We start from the raw sequence: 20,854 nt of genomic DNA on the forward strand, positions 1-20,854 counted from the left end.
ACATGCCAGACTAGATGCTACTCTTATAAAATTGCGAAACATTAGATTTATATTCACAACAGATCTAGCACTGTCTGACCACGCTTCCATGCAGGAGTAATTTCAAGGACAGAAAGTCATTCTAAGAAGTATTTTTAAACCTGCTAGCTCTGCTCACTTACCCACCCAATTACTTCTGCACATAGAAACAACTTACAGCTACTTTGATAACAAAAACTCCTCCACTAAATTACAAAACTGCCTTCAGGATAGGCACTTTTGCTTCCCTACTCCAAAGTTAGGAAACACACCTGGAACCATTTAGTAAAGAGGGCATTTCCTTATTCATCCCACCTCTCCCCACCCCTGAAACACAAACCACTCTCATATTAAAATCAAAGAGAAAAGACAAATAAGAATGAGAATTTTCTTTCCCTTGAAAACTAAATAATTGACAAAAGACTCTGCTCTTGCAACCTTCTCAAATGGTGAATATTAAAAGAAAACCAAAGGAAAAATTACTGTTTGTGGAAGCAGCATGGAAGGGGAAAAAAAAAAATCACAAATGAAGAAAAAAGACAACTGTGTAAGGAAAAAATATTTTCCTTCACATAACTCTGACTGAAATGAACTCACTAAATACAAAGTGGACTCAATACTATACAATAATTCATAAATGAAAGTGATCTTCCTAAACTCTGACAAGATTTATCACCCATACATTTATTCAATGCTATTTGTATTCCTTGACTCTTGTAAATGTTTGCACAGTGTTCAATGATCCCGAATGACCAGTATTAACAAAAGATTAAAGTTTTATTAAAGGAACTTACCTTACTAAGGTTTGAGTAGAGGTCCACTACACTGTTACAGAATTTTTCCACATCCTGTGTGAGCAGTTGATCTGGATTAGCTATTCTGTTGTCCAGATTTCCCATTTTGTAATACGTATAAGCCCTAAAACATTAACAACAAAACAATCATAGAAAAACTTGTTACGTTTTACCTAAAACGAATCAATGATTCAAGTGGTATTAAATGAGTAGCTGAAAGCCACTTCAGAAAATTTATAAAATCCACAAACAATCCCATCTCTTACTTGATATTTACTTGGATTTATTTTACAGTTGATACATTATACCACACTTTTAACATTTTAAGCATTAGAAAAGTTATGACTTACTGTAAATATTCCTCATAGAGGTATTTGGTGAGTCTTACTCGGAAACAAAGTTTAAGTTCATTTAGCCCATACTTCAAAAAATTATTTACCAGGGAGATCTAGGAATAAATAATAGTAATACAAGTTAATACAAACAAATAAAACACAGTTGGATTAAATGTATCATGCAAATTGCTTGCTTAAATTGGTGAAAGTACAAAACACAATTTTACCAAGTCAGACTTTGTACACAAATTGATTTAAATTAACTAGATCCAGATCTTGCAAATTTCTAAAACATCAGAGTAGTCTCATTTAAGTCAGTGACACTATTCACATACTTAAAGTCAAGCAAGTGCATAATTATTTGCAGGTATCATGGACTAATATTTCTCTATCAATTTTAAAAATCTTTGGATTATCAAATGAGTACTAACAATAAATACTATAGTACTGATAAAAGTTAAAACTGGTCTTATTGGGTCAATAGATATAGCTCAGAACTCTGTTACAACCAAATACCATGCATCTGATGAAGTGGGTATTCACCCACGAAAGCTCATGCTCCAATATATCTGTTAGTCTATAAGATGCTACAGGAGTCTTTGCTGCTTTAACCAAACATTTAACTCCAATCAGTTTTAAAATGAATTTATCGTCTCAGCCCCAAGCCCCACCTTTAAAATGATATCATTTCTGACCTATTATATATTTCTGGCCTATTTTAAAATTTGGTTGCATTTTTCTTTAACTGGTGAGAATTATTCCCCTTAAAGTGCTGGGTTTATTTCCAGAACACTTCGTTTTAGAATTCCTATATGAACAGGGTGTAAGTCACTTGAGAAAAAACCTGCATGTTAAAAACACTGTATATGTTTTGAAAGATGGTTAATGTGAAAAATCTTACCTTTATTTTGAATCTGCTTCAAAAACAAAACTAACTATTTAAGTAGTTACCTCATCACAAGCCTTGACAGCTTACTTTAGTCAATTGGCAACAGGGATTTTTAAATTACTCATCAGTGCTAACAGACAAACCTAGCAGTCTAAAAGAGTAAGTCAATTCTGCTGAATCAATAGGCATCCAATAGTGAAACCTCCACTCAAATATTTCCCTACTTCTTACAGCCAGAAAGTGAAATGAAACCACCCATTTTAAAAACAAACAGTTTACTTCTAAAAGTTCTGACAAATTCATTTGGAATCTCTTCATGATTTCTGAATTTATATTTTAAATCACTTCTAACAAAAAGATGGCAAGGAAAAAAAAGCACTTACAGCAGGCATGGCAGCGATGAAGTTGAACAAGTACTTCTTGAAATCTTTTCTGCTTCGACCAATGATAGCACTGCAAACAACCATATGCTACGTGTTAGTTGTGAAAGAAATCAAGTACTACACACACCAGTGTTTCCCAAGGGGAGGGCAAGTGGGTGGCCCTGACTAGTTCAGGAGGGCAGGGGTAACGGGGTATAAGAAAGGATCACTGTGGAAAACTGTAGTACCGACTGTGTCAACTTCATCTTCAGGTAAAGTGGAAGGTGGCTCACTGAAAGCCACCTGCCTTCTCTCCTCTTGTTCTTGTTGCGGCCCCTAACATAAGAGGCTACAGAAGGAGGCCTCATATACTCTTCCCTGCTCCCATGGCACTTAGTAACCTTGGGTAACAAATGGACACTACTCACCACAGCAGCATACAGCCTTCACGGGTGAGGTGAGAGGAGGACAGGAAGGTGCAAGGTGGAAAAGTTAAGTTAGCAAAAAGTATGTAGAAAAAAAAGAGGAATAAGAAAGGGGAGGGGGGGAATACACAGAAGAGAAACAAAGAAAAAACAACAGAGAAGATGAGAAGTGAGAAAACAAATGGACAGGAAAAGAGAATGAGTACTTGCAACCATATCAGAACATGGTGTAAGGAGATTGAGTAGGGCCATCTGCCGCCAATCCATTAAAATGCAGGGGGAGGCAAAGAGAGAAGGGATTGGGACCATGGCTCCAAGTTGTTTATGGTCTGGACTAGAAATTAGCCAAGACAAAAATAATTCTTTAAGCTTATACACATACCAAGTAAAGTGTTCCAGATTTCATAAAAAATTCATGGCATTTTAGAACTATATTTAGCACCTAAAAAATCTGTATGTCTCAGCTAGAAATTATTCAGTGTATAAAGTCTCTTATACATAAAAGATAACTGTAAAGCAAAACACAAAAAATACAAGAGGACTACTTTTTCCCTTTCATATTTGCTTATAAGGTGTTATCAGCTTCAATTTTTTTTTTTTAATGTTCCTCTTTAAAACACTTGAAATATCCAGAATACTGGGTCCTCACTTATCTTGGTTTGCTGGGGGTTGTTGGTAAAACCTTAGGACAGTGGTTCCCAAACCTGTTCCGCCGCTTCTGCGGGGAAAGACCCTGGCAGGCCGGGCCGGTTTGTGTACCTGCCGCGTCCGTAGGTTCGGACCATCACGGCTCCCAGTGGCCGCAGTTCCCTGCTCCAGGCCAATGGGAGCTGCTGGAAGTGGCATAGGCTGAGCCGCTGCTTCCAGCAGCTCCCATTGGCCTGGAGCAGCAAATTGCAGCCGCTGGGAGCTGCAATCGGCCGAACCTGTGGATCCGGCAGGTACACAAACTGGCCCAGCCCGCCAGGGGCTTTCCCTGCAGAAGCGGTGGAACAAGTTTGGGAACCACTGCCTTAGGAAAACTACAATTCTACAACCTGAGCTGTAGCTCTCCTTCACATAAATGCGAAGGGAATACTGAGGGCTTTTCTATACAGAAATGTTTTAGTGGTATAAGTTAATTTGTGAATATAAACCACTATAGTTATGCTGATATAACTGTCAGCATGGAGGCACTTATTCCAGTATGAGTGCCTTTGTTTTGTTTTTTTAGCGTAGGTTGCTTTGCAAGGAGTTTAAGCTAAACCAAAATAAAGTCACTCTTATTCCAGACTAAGAGCATCCACACATGAAGTTATACTGGTAAAACTATGAGTTTAATGTGATCAATATAGGGTGATCAGTGGAAGGAGAGCTGTAGCTCAGCTTACTGCTTCATGTGGGATCACCATTAAGGTCCACATTTTCCACGCTGCCCCCTATTCTTCAAGCTGCAACCCACTTCATTTAAATCTCTCCTTAAGATTCAGCTGATCCATAAAGCACCACCAGGTAATAATAAGAACTATAAAAAAACCTTAATACCTACAAGATGTGTACATCCTTAAACAAAACGCAAGTTGTTGTATTGAGAGAGGCAATGTGGATGAGGTAGTATCTTTTATTGGACCAACTCACCCACCTTCTCTCTCTCCTTGGGACAAACATGGCTACAACACTGCAAACATGTTGCATACCCATGTCCTTCCTCACCCTACTGTTTCTTAGGAACATAAGTACGGCCATATTGGATCAGACCAATGATCCATCCAGCCCTGCATCCTGTCTGCCGACAGTGGCCAATGCCAGGTGTCCCAGAGGGAGTGAACCTAACAGGCAATGATCAAGTGATCTCTTTCCTGCCATCCATCTCCACCCTCTCACAAACAAAGACTAGGGACACCATTCCTTATGAATGGTTAAGAGTCATTAATGGACTTAACCTCCACGAATTTATCTAGTTTTCTTTTAAACCCTGTTACAGTCCTAGCCTTCACAACCTCCTCAAGCAAAGAGATCCATAGGTTTGACTGTGCGCTGTGTGAAGAAGAACTTCCTTTTGTTTGTTTTAAAGCTGCTGCCCATTAATTTCATTAGGTGGCCCCTAGTTCTTATATTATGGGAACAAGTAAAAAACTTTTCCTTTTTCATTTTCTCCACCCTACTCAAGATTTTATATACCTCTATCATATCCCTCCTTAGTCTCCTCTTTTCCAAGCTGAAAAGTCTTAGCCTCTTTAATCTCCTTTTCATATGGCACACGTTCCAACCCCCTAATCATTTTAGTTGCCCTTCTCTGAATCTTTTCTAATGCCAGTATATCTTTTTTGACATGAGACCACATCTGTACACAGTATTCAAGATGCGGGAGTACCATGGATTTATATAAGGGCAATAAGACATTCTCCGTCTTATTCTCTATGCCTTTTTAAATTATTCCTAACATCCTGTTTGCTTTTATGCTGCACATTGTGTGGACGTCTTCAGAGAACTATCCACCATGACTCCAAGATCTCTTTCCTGATTATTTGTAGCTAAATTAGCCCCCATCATATTGTATGTATAGCTAGGGTTATTTTTTCCAATGTGCATTACTTTACATTTATCCACATTAAATTTCACTTGACATTGTGTTGCCCAATCACTTAGTCTGCTTTGGTCTTAACTTTCTTGAGCAGTTTAATATCATCTGTAAACTTTGCAACCTCACTGTTTACCCCTTTCTCCAGATCATTTAAGAATAAGTTGAATAGGATTGGTCCTAGGACTGACCCTTGGGAACACCACTAGTTACCCCCTCCATTCTGAAAATTTACCATTTATTCCTACCCTTTGATCCCTGTCTTTTAACCAGTTCTCAATCCACAAAAGGATCTTCCCTCTCATCCCATGACAACTTAATTTACGTAAGAACCTTTGGTAAGGGACCTTGTCAAAGGCTTTCTGAAAATCTAAGTATTCCTCTACCCCGCTATAACGCAGTCCTCGGGAGCCAAAAAAAATCTCACTGCCTTATAGGTGAGACCACGTTACATCCGGTTCAGTATGGTACGGTGTACCAGCAAGAGCCAGTACGCCATGCCAGACTGGACCAGCTTCCCCAGCGGTGATTTAAAGGAATTGGTGATGCAGCTGCCATGGGGAGCCACGGGCCCTTTACATCACCGCCAGAGCTCTGGCAGTGCGGCTCAGGCAGGGATTTAAAGGGCCTGGGGCTCCCCGCAGCAGCCAGAGCCTCTGACCCTTTAAATCACCACCCGAGCCCTGTTGCTGGCAGGGCTCCAGCAGCCGGGCTCAGGCAGTGATTTAAAGGGCCCAGGGCTCCACACGAATAAGATGGTTACTCACCTTTGTAACTGTTGTTCTTCAAGATGTGTTGCTCATATCCATTCCAATTAGGTGTGTGCGCGCCGCGTGCATGTTCGAAGACTTTTTTCCCTAGCAACACTCGGTGGGCCGGCAGGTCGCCCCCTGGAGTGGCGCCAGTATGGCGCCTGATATATACCCCTACTGGCCCATCCGCTCCTCAGTTCCTTCTTGCCGGCTACTCCGACAGTGGGGAAGGAGGGCGGGTGTGGAATGGATATGAGCAACACATCTCGAAGAACAGTTACAAAGGTGAGTAACCGTCTTTTCTTCTTCGAGTGCTTGCTCATATCCATTCCAATTAGGTGATTCCCAAGCCTTACCTAGCCGGTGGGGTCGGAGCGAGACGTTGCGGAACGTAAGACCGCTGAGCCGAAGGCGGCATCGTCTCTAGACTGTTGGACCAATGCGTAGTGCGATGCAAACTTATGGATGGAAGACCAGATGGCCGCACGGCACATGTCCTGTATGGGAACATGGGCCAGGAACGCGGCAGATGAGGCTTGAGCCCGGGTAGAATGGGCAGTGAGATGGCCCGACTGTGTATGAGCTAAGTCATAGCAAGCCCGAATACACGATGTAATCCAAGATGCAATACGCTGTGAGGAGACTGCCATGCCCTTCATACATTCCGCCACCGCCACAAATAGCTGAGGTGAGTGTCGGAAGGGCTTGGTCCTCTCGATGTAGAAGGCGAGAGCCCTTCGGACATCCAAGGTATGGAGTTGTTGCTCTCGTCACGATGAATGCGGCTTTGGACAAAAGACTGGCAGGAAGATGTCTTGGTTAACATGAAAGGTGGAGACGACCTTAGGGAGGAATGCCGGGTGCGGTCGCACCTGTACCTTGTCCTTATGGAACACAGTATATGGAGGATCCACAGTCAGTGCACGAAGCTCCGAGACTCGTCTAGCCGAGGTGATAGCGACTAGGAAAGCTACTTTCCAGGACAGGTACAGCAGCGAGCATGTGGCCAAAGGCTCGAAAGGGGGCTCCATGAGCCTGGTTAAGACAAGGTTCAGGTCCCAGGTAGCGGTAGGCCGTTTGACCTGTGGGTATAGTCGCTCCAAGCCCTTAAGGAATCTTGAAACTACAGGGTGAGAAAAAACAGAACTGCCAGCTTCGCCCGCATGGAAGGTGGATATAGCCACCAGATGTACTCGTAGAGAGGAGATCGCCAACCCCTGCTGTTTGAGAGACCACACGTAGTCCAGGATAGTGGGGCTAATGCAGAATGTGGAGAATGGCCGTGCTGGTTACACCAGTGGCAGAAGCGCTTCCATTTTGCGAGGTAGGTAGAGCGCGTGGAGGGCTTCCTGCTACCCAGCAACACCTGCTGTACTGCAGCGGAACAGCGCAACTCTGACTGGTTTAACCAGACAGGAGCCATGCAGTCAGATGAAGGGACTGCAGGTCCGGATGGTGCATCCTGCGGAAGTCTTGTGTGATCAGGCCCGGCCAAAGCGGCAGGGGAACTGGGTCTGCCAGGGACAGGTCGAGCAGCATGGTGTATCAGGGCTGCCTCGGCCAAGCCGGAGCGATCAGGATGAGGCGAGCTCTGTCCCTTCGGAGTTTGAGCAGGACTTGGTGGACAAGAGAGAAGGCGTAACAGAGGCGGCCCGTCCACGAGATCAGGAACGCGTCCGACAGGGAGCCCGGGGAGCAACCCTACAGAAAGCAGAACACCTGGCATTTCCTGTTCATTCTGGATGCAAACAGGTCTATGTGGGGAAATCCCCACATCCGGAAAATGGAATGGAGAACGTCCGAATGGATGGACCATTCATGGGATAGGAAGGATCTGCTCAGGTGATCTGCGAGGGTATTCCGTACCCCCCGGGAGAAAGGAGGCCACTAGATGTATGGAGTGGGCTATATAAAAGTCCCACAGGCGTATTGCTTCCTGACACAGAGGGGAGGACCGGGTCCCGCCCTGCTTGTTGATGTAATACATGGCTGTTGTGTTGTCCATGAACACCGCAACACAACGGCCGTGTAGATGGGGCTGAAAAGCTTGGCATGCCAGTCGGACTGCTCTCAGCTCCCGCACATTGATGTGGAGCATCAGTTCCCGCGGTGACCAGAGTGTGCAGGAGCCCTAGGTGGGCACCCCAGCCCAGCGAGGACACGTCCGTTGTTAGGGACACGGAGGGCTGGGGAGGATGAAACGGCAGGCCCGCACACACTCGGGATGACGTCTTCCACCAGTCGAGGGAGCCTAGAACATCCGGCGGAATTGTCAGGATTGTGTCTATGGCGTCCCTGCCTGGCCGATAGACCGACGCGAGCCAGGTTTGCAGAGGGCGCATGCGCAGTCTTGCATGCCTCGTGACGAAAGTGCATGCAGCCATGTGCCCCAGGAGAGCAAGGCAAGTACGAGCAGAAGTGGTTGGAAAGCTTTGCAGACTTTCGACAAGGGAGACTATGGCTTGGATCCGGTGCAGGGGTAAACTGGCTGTCGCAAGGTTGGAGTCCAGCATTGCCCCGATAAATTCTATCCTCTGCGTAGGCACCAGAGTGGACTTGTCCAAGTTGATGATCAAGCCTAGACTCACTAACAGCTCCCTGATGAAGGCGACATGGCCGAGCACCTGCGCCTCTGAAGTCCCTCGGATAAGCCAGTCGTCGAGGTAAGGGAAGACGTGTATTCGATGACGGCGCAGGGAAGCAGCGACGACCGCCAAACACTTGGTGAAGACCCGAGGGGCCGAGGAAAGACCAAAGGGAAGGACAGTAAACTGGTAGTGACCCTGATTTACCACAAAGCGCAGATACCTCCTGTGCGGGGGATAAATTGCAATGTGGAAATATGCACCCTTCATGTCAAGAGCGGCGTACCAATCTCCGGGATCCAGGGAAGGAATGATGGTTCCTAAGGATACCATGTGGAACTTGAACTTTTTGATGAATTTGTTCAGCCCTCACAGGTCCAGGATGGCCCGGAGGCCCCCTTTTGACTTGGGGATTAAGAAATACCGGGAATAAACCCCCTTGCCCCTTAACTCCTCTGGCACCTCCTCTATAGCTCCGATCAAGAGGATCTTGCGAACCTCTTGCATGAGGAGCTGCTCGTGAGAGGAGTCCTTGAAGAGGGACGAGGAGGGGGGTAGAAATAAACTGAAGACGGTATCCAAGCTCCACCGTGCGTAGAACCCAAAGATCCGAGGTCAGCTGGGACCACGCCGGGAGGAACGGGAAGAGGCAGTTGTAAAAATGAAGAGGATCCGGGGAGGGAATTGGTACACTGCTCTCAGGCGCACCCTCAAAAGTTTGCTTTGGGTCCCGGCGGTGGTTTCGTGGGACCGGAATTGTTGCCCCCTTGAGGTCCAGACTGACGTCTGCGGGTCGTGCGGCCTCATCGCCGGGCAAGATCCTGTCTTGGCCAAGGCGGGGGATAAGGGAGCTGAGGTTGTGAGCGGAAGGACCGTCTCTGAGTCTGGGGTGTATGCATTCCCAGCGAACGCATGATAACCCGGTTGTACTTCAGACTCTGTAGTCTGGGGTCTGTCTTTTGTGAGAATAGACCTTGCCCGTCGAATGGCACGTCTTGGATGGTATATTGTAGCTCAGGCGGTAGGCTGGACGCTTGTAACCAAGATATGCGACGAATGGCTATGCCAGAGGCGAGCGTTCTGGCTGCCGAATCGGCGGCATCTAAGGAAGCTTGCAGAGTGGTTCTGGCAACCCTCTTCCCTTCCTCTAGCAGAGCTGAAAACTCCTGACGTGAGTCCTGGGGAACCAACTCGGTAAACTTGCCGACAGCTTCCTAGGTGTTGTAGCTGTATCGGCTTAAAAGGGCCTGTTGGTTCGCCACATGGAGCTGAAGGCCTCCCGCAGAGTAGATTTTCCAGCCCAGCAAATCCATGCACCTGGCCTCCCTAGATTTTGGCGCAGGAGCTTGCTGGCCGTGGCGCTCCCGTTCGTTGACCGACTGTACCACCAATGAGCAGGGGACGGGGTGCACATAGAGGTACTCATACCCCTTGGACAGCACCATGTACTCTCTTTCCACTCCCCTGGCTGTGGGTGGTATGGAAGCCGGGGACTGCCAGATGGTGTCTGCCTTGGCTTGGATCGATTTGATGAAGGGGAGGGCCACCCTGGTCGGTGCTTCCATAGATAATATGCTAACCACCGGGTCCTCCACTTCAGGAACTTCCTCTATGGGAAGATTTATATTCTGGGCAACACGCCGCAGAAGGTCCTGATGCGCTCGGAGATCAATTGGCGGGGGCCCCGATGATGATGTGCCCGCTACTGCCTCATCCAGGGAAGAGGAGAATGATAATCCAGGGATGAGTGGTTCTTGCACTGAAGCCTCGTCCTGGGGGACTTCCGTTTCCGGAACGTCATGCTGCGCAAGGGAATGCGCAGGGTCTTCCTCCATACCAGCGGGGGGAGGCAGGCTGACTGTGGCCTCTGGTGCACGGTGCTCTGACTGGCTGGAGCGTGCTGGGCCCATTGGCTCGCCCTGGGCTTGGTGATAGGCCCAAGGCATCCAAAAGGACCATTGAGGTGGTCCATGATCCGGGTGGGCCTGTGCATCTGAACCCCCATAGGAGGCGCTATCCGCATGTGAGGGGGCGGACGGGTGACGCGATGGCCACAGAGGGGCTGATGTTGACTGAGCCAGGTCTCTGCGTCCATAGAGCTCATCTCTACGCGGTACCGGTGAGCGGACCAGGAACCATGGCGGTATCTGGAGCGGGACCGGGACCTGCTACCAGCGCGGTGCCGGGAGGTCGACCGGTGCCTTATATCGTCATGCCAGGATCGGCTGCGGTAAGTACGTTGGTACCACAATCTGGACCGGTGCCGAGAGTACCACGACGGCGACCAGGATCTCGAGCGGTGCCACAAGTACGACCGGTGCCGTGAAGAACGGTACCGGGACTGTGAGCAGCGCCAGGAACTTGAGCGATGTCGAGGCTGAGAGTGATCTCAGGATCTGGAGCAGGACCGACGATGTTCAGTGGTGCCCAATGAACGTGGTCGCACCATGGTGGGCTTGCCCAGCGATTGAATAACCCGCACCGGCGGTGCCGGGGGTTGGGGCAATTCGGGCTCTGTCAGAGTGATTAGGTCGCGCGCCGCGGAGGAGGTCTCCGGTGTGGAGGGTGCGACGAGCTCAACCACAGCGCATGCTGGGGAGCTGGTAGGCACAGGACTCAACAGCTCCTGTGAAGCTGGAATCGACGGTGTGGAGGCAAGCGGTGCCGCGGCAGATGACGGTGCCGGGCGGTCCGTCTTGGAAATATGCTCCGACTGCAGCGTAGCTGTAGTTGCTGCAGGAGCCTTGTGCTTCTTGCTCCTCAGGGAGAGAGAGTGACGCCGGCTGGAGTGTTGGGCCAGTGAAGGGTGGGGGAGCGGAGCCTTTATCGGTGCCGGGCGGTTCGGTGCTGAAGAGACGCTTGGTCCTGGTGCCAGAGTCGGTGCCGAGGATGGAGGAGTCAAAGCTGCCTCCATCAAAAGCTGTTTTAGGCGAATGTCCCGTTCCCTCTTTGTCCGGGGCTTGAACACCTTGCAGATCTGGCACTTGTCCGCAAGGTGGGATTCGCCTAGGCACTTCAGACAGGAGTCGTGCGGATCTCCTGTGGGCATTGGCCGATGACAGGCCGCACAAGGCTTGAAACCCGGTGAACCGGGCATGGGCCCTGGTACCGGGGGAGCAGAAGGAGCGAGCCCCTGATCCTCTTTAACTATATACACAACTATAAAAACTAACTCTAAAAACTAACTAGAACTACAGTAAAAGAACTATATACACAATACTATACAAGAGAGTGAATCGCTAGGGAAGTGGAGAACAGCTAAGCCGCGCTCCACTGTTCCAATGACCGACACTGGCGGTAAGAAGGAACTGAGGAGCGGATGGGCCGGCAGGGGTATATATCAGGTGCCATACCGGCGCCACTCCAGGGGGCGACCTGCCGGCCCACCGAGTGTTGCTAGGGTAAAAAGTCTCCGACGAACGTGCACACAGCACGCGCACACCTAATTGGAATGGATATGAGCAAGCACTCGAAGAAGAACCAAATATAAAGCAGTAAAGCAGCAGGGCTCGGGTGGCACTTTAAAGTGCCCAGGGCTCCCCGCTGCTTTACTGCTTTATATCCGAATTCGTGTTATATCGGGTCGCGTTCTATTGGGGTAGAGGTGTACATGTCCACTCGATCCCCCTTGTCCGCATGTTTTTTGACCACTTCAAAGAACTCTAACAGATTAGTAAGACATGATTTACCTTTACATAAACCATGTTGACTTTTGCCCAACGATTTGCATTCTTCTATGTGTCTGACAATTTTATTCTTAACTAATTTGACTGGTATTGATGTTAGACTGACTGGTCTGTAATTGCCAGGATCACCTCTAGAGCCCTTTTTAAATATTGGTGTTACATTAGCCATCTTCCAGTCACTGGGAACAAAAGTTGATTTTAAGGACAGGTTACAAACCATAGTTAATAGTTCCGCAATTTCACATTTGAGTTCCTTCAGAACCCTTGGGCGAATGCCATCTGGTCCCGGTGACTTGTTACTGTTAAGTTTATCAATTAATGCCAAAACCTCCTCTAATGACACTTCAATCTGTGACAATTCCTCATATTTGTCACCTACAAAGGATGGCTCAAGTTTGGGAATCTCCCTCACATCTTCAGCCATCAAGACTGAGGCAAAGAACTCATTTAGTTTCTCTGCAGTGACTATCATCTCTAAGTACTCCTTTTGTATCTCAATCATCCGGGGGCTTCATTGGCTGTTTAGCAGGCTTCCGGTTTCTGATGTACTTAAAAACATTTTATTACCTTTTGAGTTTTTGGCTAGCTGTTCTTCAAACTCCTTTTTGGCTTTTTTTATTACATTTTTACACTTCATTTGGCAGTCTTCATGCTCCTTTCTACTTACCTCACTAGGATTTGACTTCCACTTTTTAAAAGATGCCCTTTTATCTCTCACTACTTCTTTTACATGGTTGTTAAGCCACGGTGGCTCTTTTTTAGTTCTTCTACTGTGTTTTTTAATTTGGGGTATACATTTAAGTTGGGCCTCTATTATGGTGTCTTAGAAAAGGGTCCATGTTCTTACCCTCATGCAGGGGGTAATATTAGATTGCAAACTCCAGAGCAAGAATCTCATCTATGTTTTAAGGGATTTATAGCACTCGTAAGGACTGTAAAATAAATCTTTAACAACCACCTCCAAAGAGAGGAAGCAACCACCGACTATTTCTAATATTAAAAAATAAAAACAAAAACAACCTCCACACAACAAGCAGTTAAAAATTAAGATATAAAAATGGTATCTAACAAAAATATATAAGAAATAAAAGATTCACCTTCATGATGACACTGTACTAGAACCTATCCCATTCTTTATGTTGCAGGGACAGCTATTCTTTATAATAGTTTCCCTGATACTATAACATTATGATTGGAGGCTTTGCAATAGTGTACACCATTGGGAAGAACAACTAAGGACCCATTTGGATTCTTCATATCTTTACTTTTAATAAAAATTATCGCTGTTGCCTTCGTAGACAGTTTAGAAAGGAAAATGGATATGAAAGGTGACGAGGATGAAATTAAATGAGGGGCATCTATTTAATTCATCAAAAAGAATATATGTTGTATTAAACCATGTGAGAATTGCAAATTTATTTTTAGGTAAGCATTTAAACTACATTTAGAATCAAGATTTATTTTTCTACATCTGTTTGTTGAGAAAGATTAAATATAGATTTTTATTTTCAGAGAGATGGCAGGCAAGAAGGAAGAATCCACACCATTTAATTTAAATATAACAATAAACTCAGATTTTGAAGCAAAAACAAATAGGAAAACATAGGAGCAACAGAGATTTTTTTTTAATTAGCTGAAATTATTCAAAATAAATCTATTTTGGCAAAACATCTTTAAGATCAAAAGCAAATTGCTTCAGAACTGCATCAGTTATGAAACATTTAGCATCAGTAGAGCATGTGCATGCTACTGTTTTCAACAACTGTTTACCAAGTGGGATTGAAACTATAAATGTAAAAAAGAATTTCTTACTTATGATTGCAGCGCAAGAAAAATAACATTGTACATAATTCAACAACTATATATATTTCTGATTACAGAACCAAAGAAATGTAATGCTGAAAGAGACCTCAAGAAGTCATCAAGTCTAGCATCCTGCACTGAGGCAGGACCAAGTAAACCTAGACCATCGCTGATAGGTGTTTGTCCAACCTTTCCTTAAGGACCTCCAATGATGGGGATTCCACACCTCCCTTGGAAGTCTATTTCAGAGCTTCACTACCCTTATAGTTAAACAGTTTTTCCTAATACCTAACCTAAATCTCCCTTGCTGCACGTTAATCTCATTACTTCTTGTCTTGCCTTTAGTGGATGTAGATAACATAGAAAATACCGTTGCTTTAATGACTGCATAACTACACATGTCAAAAGCACTGCAAAATACATTACTGCAGAAGTGCAACAAGAAAATTGACTTTTTCCATCTACTATAGGGAACACTACAGCAGTATTATATTATGGATTGCTCTCTATAGGAACAGTTGATTTCTATCTCATGAACCGATAGTGCCCTCAGAGACCCCACTATCCAGAAAACAAGAGGGACTGATAATATCTACAGTATGAAAGAGCTAACTTCAATTTTAAAAAATGCATCCCGCTTTAGAATCATGTAACTCAGATTTAAAAAAAAAAAAAATCAAATCTTCTTTCCACTCCACAAGTTAAACTGGGGGAACACATACAGTGGGGGTCTGTGCTGGGGTCTAGTACTATTCAATATTTTTATCAATTTCTTAGATAATGGAGTGGAGAGTACTCTTATAAAATTTGCGGCTGACACCAAGCTGGGAGGCTTCCTAGACCTTTAGAGGACTAGATTTGATTAGAAATCAAAACAACCTTGACAAATTGGAGAATTGATCTGAAACCAACAAGATGAAATTCAATAAAGACAAGTGCGAAGTACTATACCGAGGAAGAAAAAAAAATAAAAATCACAACTACAAAATTAGGAACAACAAGCTAGATGATAGCATTGCTGAAAAGGATCTGGGGGTTACAGTAGATCACAAGTTGAATGAGTGTGAACAATGAGAAGTTGCAGAAAAGGCTAATATTCTGAGATGTATTAGCAGGAGTGTTGTATGTAAGACACATCAGATAACTGTCACATTCTATTCAGCGCTGGTGAGGCCTCAGCTGGAATACTGAGTCCAACTCTGGGTACCATCCTTAGGGAAAGTGAGTGTGTCCCCAGCGGAGAGCAATAAAAATAAGAGATTTAGAAAACCTGACTTAAGAGGAAAGGTTAAAAAAGGGGGATATGTTTAATCTTGAAAAAAGAAGACTCAGTGGAACCTAACAATTTTCAAATATGTTAAGAGCTGTTATAAACAGGATGGTGATCAATTACTCACCACATCCACTGAAGGTAGGACAAGAAGTACTCAGCTTAATTTGCAGCAATGTAGATTTAGGCCATGTCTACACTAGCAAACTTACAGCAGCACAGCTGTACTAATGCAGCTGCACCGGTGTAAGATTGGTTATGTAGCCACTCTATGCCAATGGGAGAAAGCACTCCTGTCGAAATCATAAACCCACCTAAATGAATGGAAATAGCTATGACACACCCCTGAGCAACATAAGTTTTGCTGACATAAGTGGTAGTGTAGACATGGCCTTAGGTTAGATATTAGGAAAAACTTTCTAACTGTAATGATAGTTAAGCACTGGACTAGGCTTCCAAGACAGATTGTGGAATCACCCTTGCTGGAGGCTCTTCAGGAAAGATTAGACAAACACCTGTCTAGGTGTCCTTGCCCTGCCTCAGCACAGGGAACTGGACTAGATGACCTCTTAAGGTCCCTTCCAGTCCTACATTTGTAGGATCCTATATGTATCGTTTTATGTTTTTCTTTTTAAAATATTACCATTTTATCAAAGTTGCAGATATTCATATATCATGGCAGTTCATATTATTTGGCTTAGACAGTTCATATTTATCCCAGGATTTTCTTCCATGATCATCATCCTATCATAGTATATGAGAAACAAGACAATATTTAAAAGTAGCTACTTAAATAATTTACAGGTACCTTTCAATAACTGTTCCATTTTGAATCATCCAAATATCACAATATGTGCGCACTATCAGCATAACGGCAATAAGTATCAAATAACCTGTCTAATACAAAACAAGCAAGCAATTAATCAATGTTTAGTAATGACAACACAAAAATTAAAATAACCCAATGGAAAATTGGGAAGGTAGAAATCTTCCACTCCTTTTTAAGGGAAACACTTTGCTTACTTTATAGGTCAGATTCTAATACATAATGTTTTCTATAACAAAAGTCCGTTACTATACTTGTTATTAGGAAGATCTCTTTTGTACAAGAGGTTACTTTTCTGCATTCTAAATGCTAATATGGTTTATTACATATACATAAGGCTACATTTTAGTCATGGGTATTTTTAGTAAAAGTCATGGACAGGTCACGGGCACTAAACAAAAATTCATGGCCCGTGACCTGTCCATGACTTTTACTGTATACCCTTGACTAAAACTGGGGGGGGGGCGGCGAGGCTCGGGGGGCACTGTGGGTGGTGATCTGAGGAGCAGCATGGGTGCTGGGGGGGGGGGGCGTGCAGCCGAGGGAAGAGCCACGGATGCTGGAATGGGGGGCGTGGCCTGGGGGGGCATACAGTTGCTTGGGGAGAAGGCATATGGGTGCTGGGAAGAGGGGCGTGGCCTGGGGAGTGGGACACGGGTGCTTGGGCGGTGCAGCAGGTGCTGGGGAGGGAGGGTTGGGCAGGATCCCTACCCAGCTCCTAGGAAGCGGCAACCCCAGCTCCTAGCTCCATGTGCTGCCTCCGCTCTGCTCCAAGGCCAAGTTCTGCAGCTCCCATTGGCTGGGAACCACGGCCAAAGGAAGCTACAGGGACAGTGCCTGTAGGCAGAGGCAGCATGTGGAGATAGGAGCTGAGGGAGGGAAGTTCCTGTCGACCTTCTGGGGAACCCCCTCCCACTCTGTAAGCACTGCCCTGCACCCCAATCCCCAGCCCTGATCCCGCCCCCCCCCCCACAACTCCTGCTGCTAAGGGGGGGTAGGGGCCCAGACTGCCCCGGAAGCAGCCAGTGTGCCTTGCCCAAGGGCTGTCCGAGCTGCTCAGGCGGCTCCTGGGCCAGCCACACCAGGCTGCTGCAGAAGTCACAGAGGTCACAGAATCCGTGACTTCCGCAACACACACAGACCTTTACGTATTTACCCACTGAGAACTGTACACCACACATGACCCAAGTATTCTAACAAATGGAGAGAAAATGTAGACATGTTAAGGAACAAGCTTATGAACCAAATTTAAGCATTCAGGGGCAACTTTTCAGCCTAGAAAGCCAAACAATGCAATCCGTAATGAGCCTCTAATGCCTGTACATCAGAGCTTGCATTCAGAGTTGAACTGATTCTCTCATCCTAAAAATATCTCCAGATGCTTACAGAATATACAAGTTTGGGGTATGGTGACCCCTGGTTGGTGCATACAGCAGAGAATTTTATCTTGAAAATTCTAGTCTGAGCAGTTTTCCTACGAAGACATTCATTGATTTTGGCCAAAATGGCTCTTCAGTAGGTGGAACTTGGCCACCAAAAGCTAAATCACAATTCACAATGAAGGTTATTAACCTCCAGAAGAAATCACCAAGAAAGATCATCAGTTCTTCATCATATATAGTAAATCAACACTAGCTGTCCTTCTAAAAGATACTCTACAGCTCAACCACAAGTTACTGGGCTCGATGCAGGAATTACTAAGCAAAGTTCTATGGCAGTGGCTCTCAAACTTTTTTTTACTGGTGACCCCTTTCACATAGCAATCCTCTGAGTCTGACCCCCCCCCCTTATAAATTAAAAGTACTTTTAAAATATATTTAACACCATTATAAATGCTGGAGGCAAAGCGGTGTTTGGGGTGGAGGTTGACAGCTTGTGACCCCCCCCATGCAATAACCTTGCGATCCCCTGAGGGGTCCCAACTCCCAGTTTGAGAACCCCTGTTCTATGGCCTATATTATAACTATCAGACTAGATAACTATTTAATTTAAAAATTATCTGCATGTGAACTTGAATTTCTAATATTTAATCCAAAACCATGATTTTTTTTTAATGTGCCACTAATGACATGCTATTTTTCTAGTCTAGTAGAAGAAAGAAAGCAATCAAAGTATTTATGTTTTCAGACCTATGATTACTACGAAAAGCTACATGACTAAGAAATTGGATCATTTTTATTTGTAACCGGATGGCAATGCTTACCTCTTTACAAAATGTTCTAGGGACCATTATTTTCAGGATTCGACAAATTCTTGCAACAAACACTTTGTCCACAATTGCTCGCTCTTTCTTTCCTTCTTTCTGCATAGCATGAATAACATGAGACAAGAAAATTTTGTATTAAGTTAAATTGTTACAAGCAGCAGATATGACTTTTTCCCCATCCAAATTATGAACACGTTGCCTTGTGCAGTATCTTGACATTTCTCTGTAATTAAGTTATGTTACAACATACCTTATTTACACGCCAGGATTACAAAATTGTAGTTCAATACCTATTTACGTTAAGAGTAATAAAAAACTAAACTAGATAGATACAAGCAATGCAGACCATAAGCCATAACAATAACTCGTTATGGTATCTATGAATGCTATTGCAATATTAATAAAAGTAGCTCTGTCAGATAATATAGACCTTAAATTTGTCATCTCAAAATTGCTAGGCTCAGACATTACCCTTTTGATCATGCAGTATTTTTTTAAAATATATTCCCTCTCCTCAAGTAGTTAGAGGAAAAACAATAGTTCATGTTAATACTAATCCTTCACACTGGGCTCCGTTAGCGTCAGATCAGCTTACCTATATATGTTAAAAAAAACACAAGGAGTCCTTGTGGCACTTTAGAGACTAACACATTTATTTGGGCACAAGCTTTCGTGGGCTACAGCCCACTTCATCAGATGGCTGGAGTGGAAAATACAGTAGCAGGTAAACCCTGCAACAAACCCCAGTGCCAATTCTGTCCACATATCTATTCCAGGGACACCATCATAGGACCTAACCACATCAGCCACACCATCAGGGGCTCGTTCACCTGCACATCTACCAATATGACATATGCTATCATGTGCCAGCAATACCCCTCTGCCATGTACATTGGCCAAACTGGACTGTCTCTACGCAAATGAATAAATGGACACAAATCTGACATCAGGAATTATAACATTCAACAACCAGTAGAAGAACACTTCAGTCTCCCTGGTCAGTCAATAACAGACCTAAAAGTGGCAATTCTTCAACAAAAAAAAAAATAAAACACAGACTCCAAACGTGAAACTGCAGAACTGGAATTAATTTGCAAACTGGATACCATCAAATTAGGCCTGAATAAAAACTGGTAATGGTTGGGTCATTACAAAACCTAAGCCTAATTTCCCCCATACTAATTTCCCCCTACTGTTACTCACACCTTCTTGTCAACTGTTTGAAATGGGCCACTCATTACCACTACAAAAGTGATTTTTCCTCCCTTGGTATCCCACTGTTAATTGAATTGTCCTGTTAGACTGACCTCCCACTTGGTAAGGCAACTCCCATCCTTTCATGTGCTGTGTATTTATACCTGCTACTATATTTTCCACTCCATGCATCTGATGAAGGGGTTCTAGCCCGTGAAAGCTTATGCTCAAAAAAATTTGTTAGTGTCTAAGGTGCCACAAGGTCTCCTTGTTGTTTTTGCTAACATAGACTAACACGGCTACCACTCTGAACCCTATTTTTTTTTAAAGTTACCTTAAGACAGATGACACAGAACAAAGATACCGACGAAAGGCTCATTTTAAGACTCATCAGAACTGAGTAAAAAGTAGGTTTGTCAAATGTAGAACAGCAGCCATTTGGAAAAATACACAATTTTCAACCTTTTAAGAGGGTATGACAGAAATCTGCAATTAAATTTTAAGTCTCTCTATAAAAAAACCTCACCCAGGCTTATTTAAATCATGAAGAAAAAATATTATAAGGATGGGATCAATTTTAGTCATGGTAATAAAATATTTTCATCTAAATTAACAACAAATCTAAAAGACAAGCAAATATAGCACAGTAATTCCTCACTTAACTTCCTCCCGCTTAATGTTGTTTCAAAGTTACATACCTGCTCAATTAGAGAACATGCTCGTTTAAAGTTGTGCAATGCTCCCTTATAACATTGTTTGGCTGCCTGCTCTTTCCACTGCTTGTCAGATTCTGTGGAAGAGCAGTGACTTTACAACGGAGCATTGCACAAGTTCTCTTCTCCGCCTCATCCCCCTTCCTCCCAACACTTTCCCCACCGCCAAAAGCTGTTTGGTGGCGCTTAAGACTTTCTTGGAGGGTGAGGGAGGCGCAGGGAAGTGCTGCATCTCCGCTCCTCTCCCTCTAAGCGCTGCCAAACAGCTGTTTGGTGGCAGAGAAGTGCTGGCAGGGAGGGGGATGAGCGGGGAAGTGTCACGTCTCTGCTCCTCCCCCTCCCTCCCAGAAAGTCCTAAGTGCCGCCCAAGAGCCGTCTGGTGGCACTTAGGACTTTCGGGGGGTGGGGGGGAGAGGGGAGGAGAGGGAGAGTGGGA

At 44.7% G+C, this 20,854-nt stretch overlaps 1 protein-coding gene across 1 annotated transcript in view; it reads right to left on the minus strand.

Annotated features, from left to right (window-relative positions):
* The window catches only part of ABCD3 (ATP binding cassette subfamily D member 3), an 84,578-nt gene that overhangs the window by 23,981 nt on the left and 39,743 nt on the right, over positions 1-20,854 (minus strand). Inside the window, exons 3-7 of the mRNA XM_030572158.1 lie at positions 18,509-18,607; positions 16,288-16,376; positions 2,420-2,489; positions 1,163-1,260; positions 813-936 (exon numbers count right to left, since the gene is read on the minus strand). Of these exons, the coding sequence (XP_030428018.1) occupies positions 813-936; positions 1,163-1,260; positions 2,420-2,489; positions 16,288-16,376; positions 18,509-18,607 (480 nt within the window). The remainder of the gene's footprint in view (positions 1-812; positions 937-1,162; positions 1,261-2,419; positions 2,490-16,287; positions 16,377-18,508; positions 18,608-20,854) is intronic.

The sequence above is a fragment of the Gopherus evgoodei genome, chromosome 8, assembly GCF_007399415.2.
Source record: "Gopherus evgoodei ecotype Sinaloan lineage chromosome 8, rGopEvg1_v1.p, whole genome shotgun sequence".
In the NCBI taxonomy this organism is placed as follows: Eukaryota; Metazoa; Chordata; order Testudines; family Testudinidae; genus Gopherus; species Gopherus evgoodei.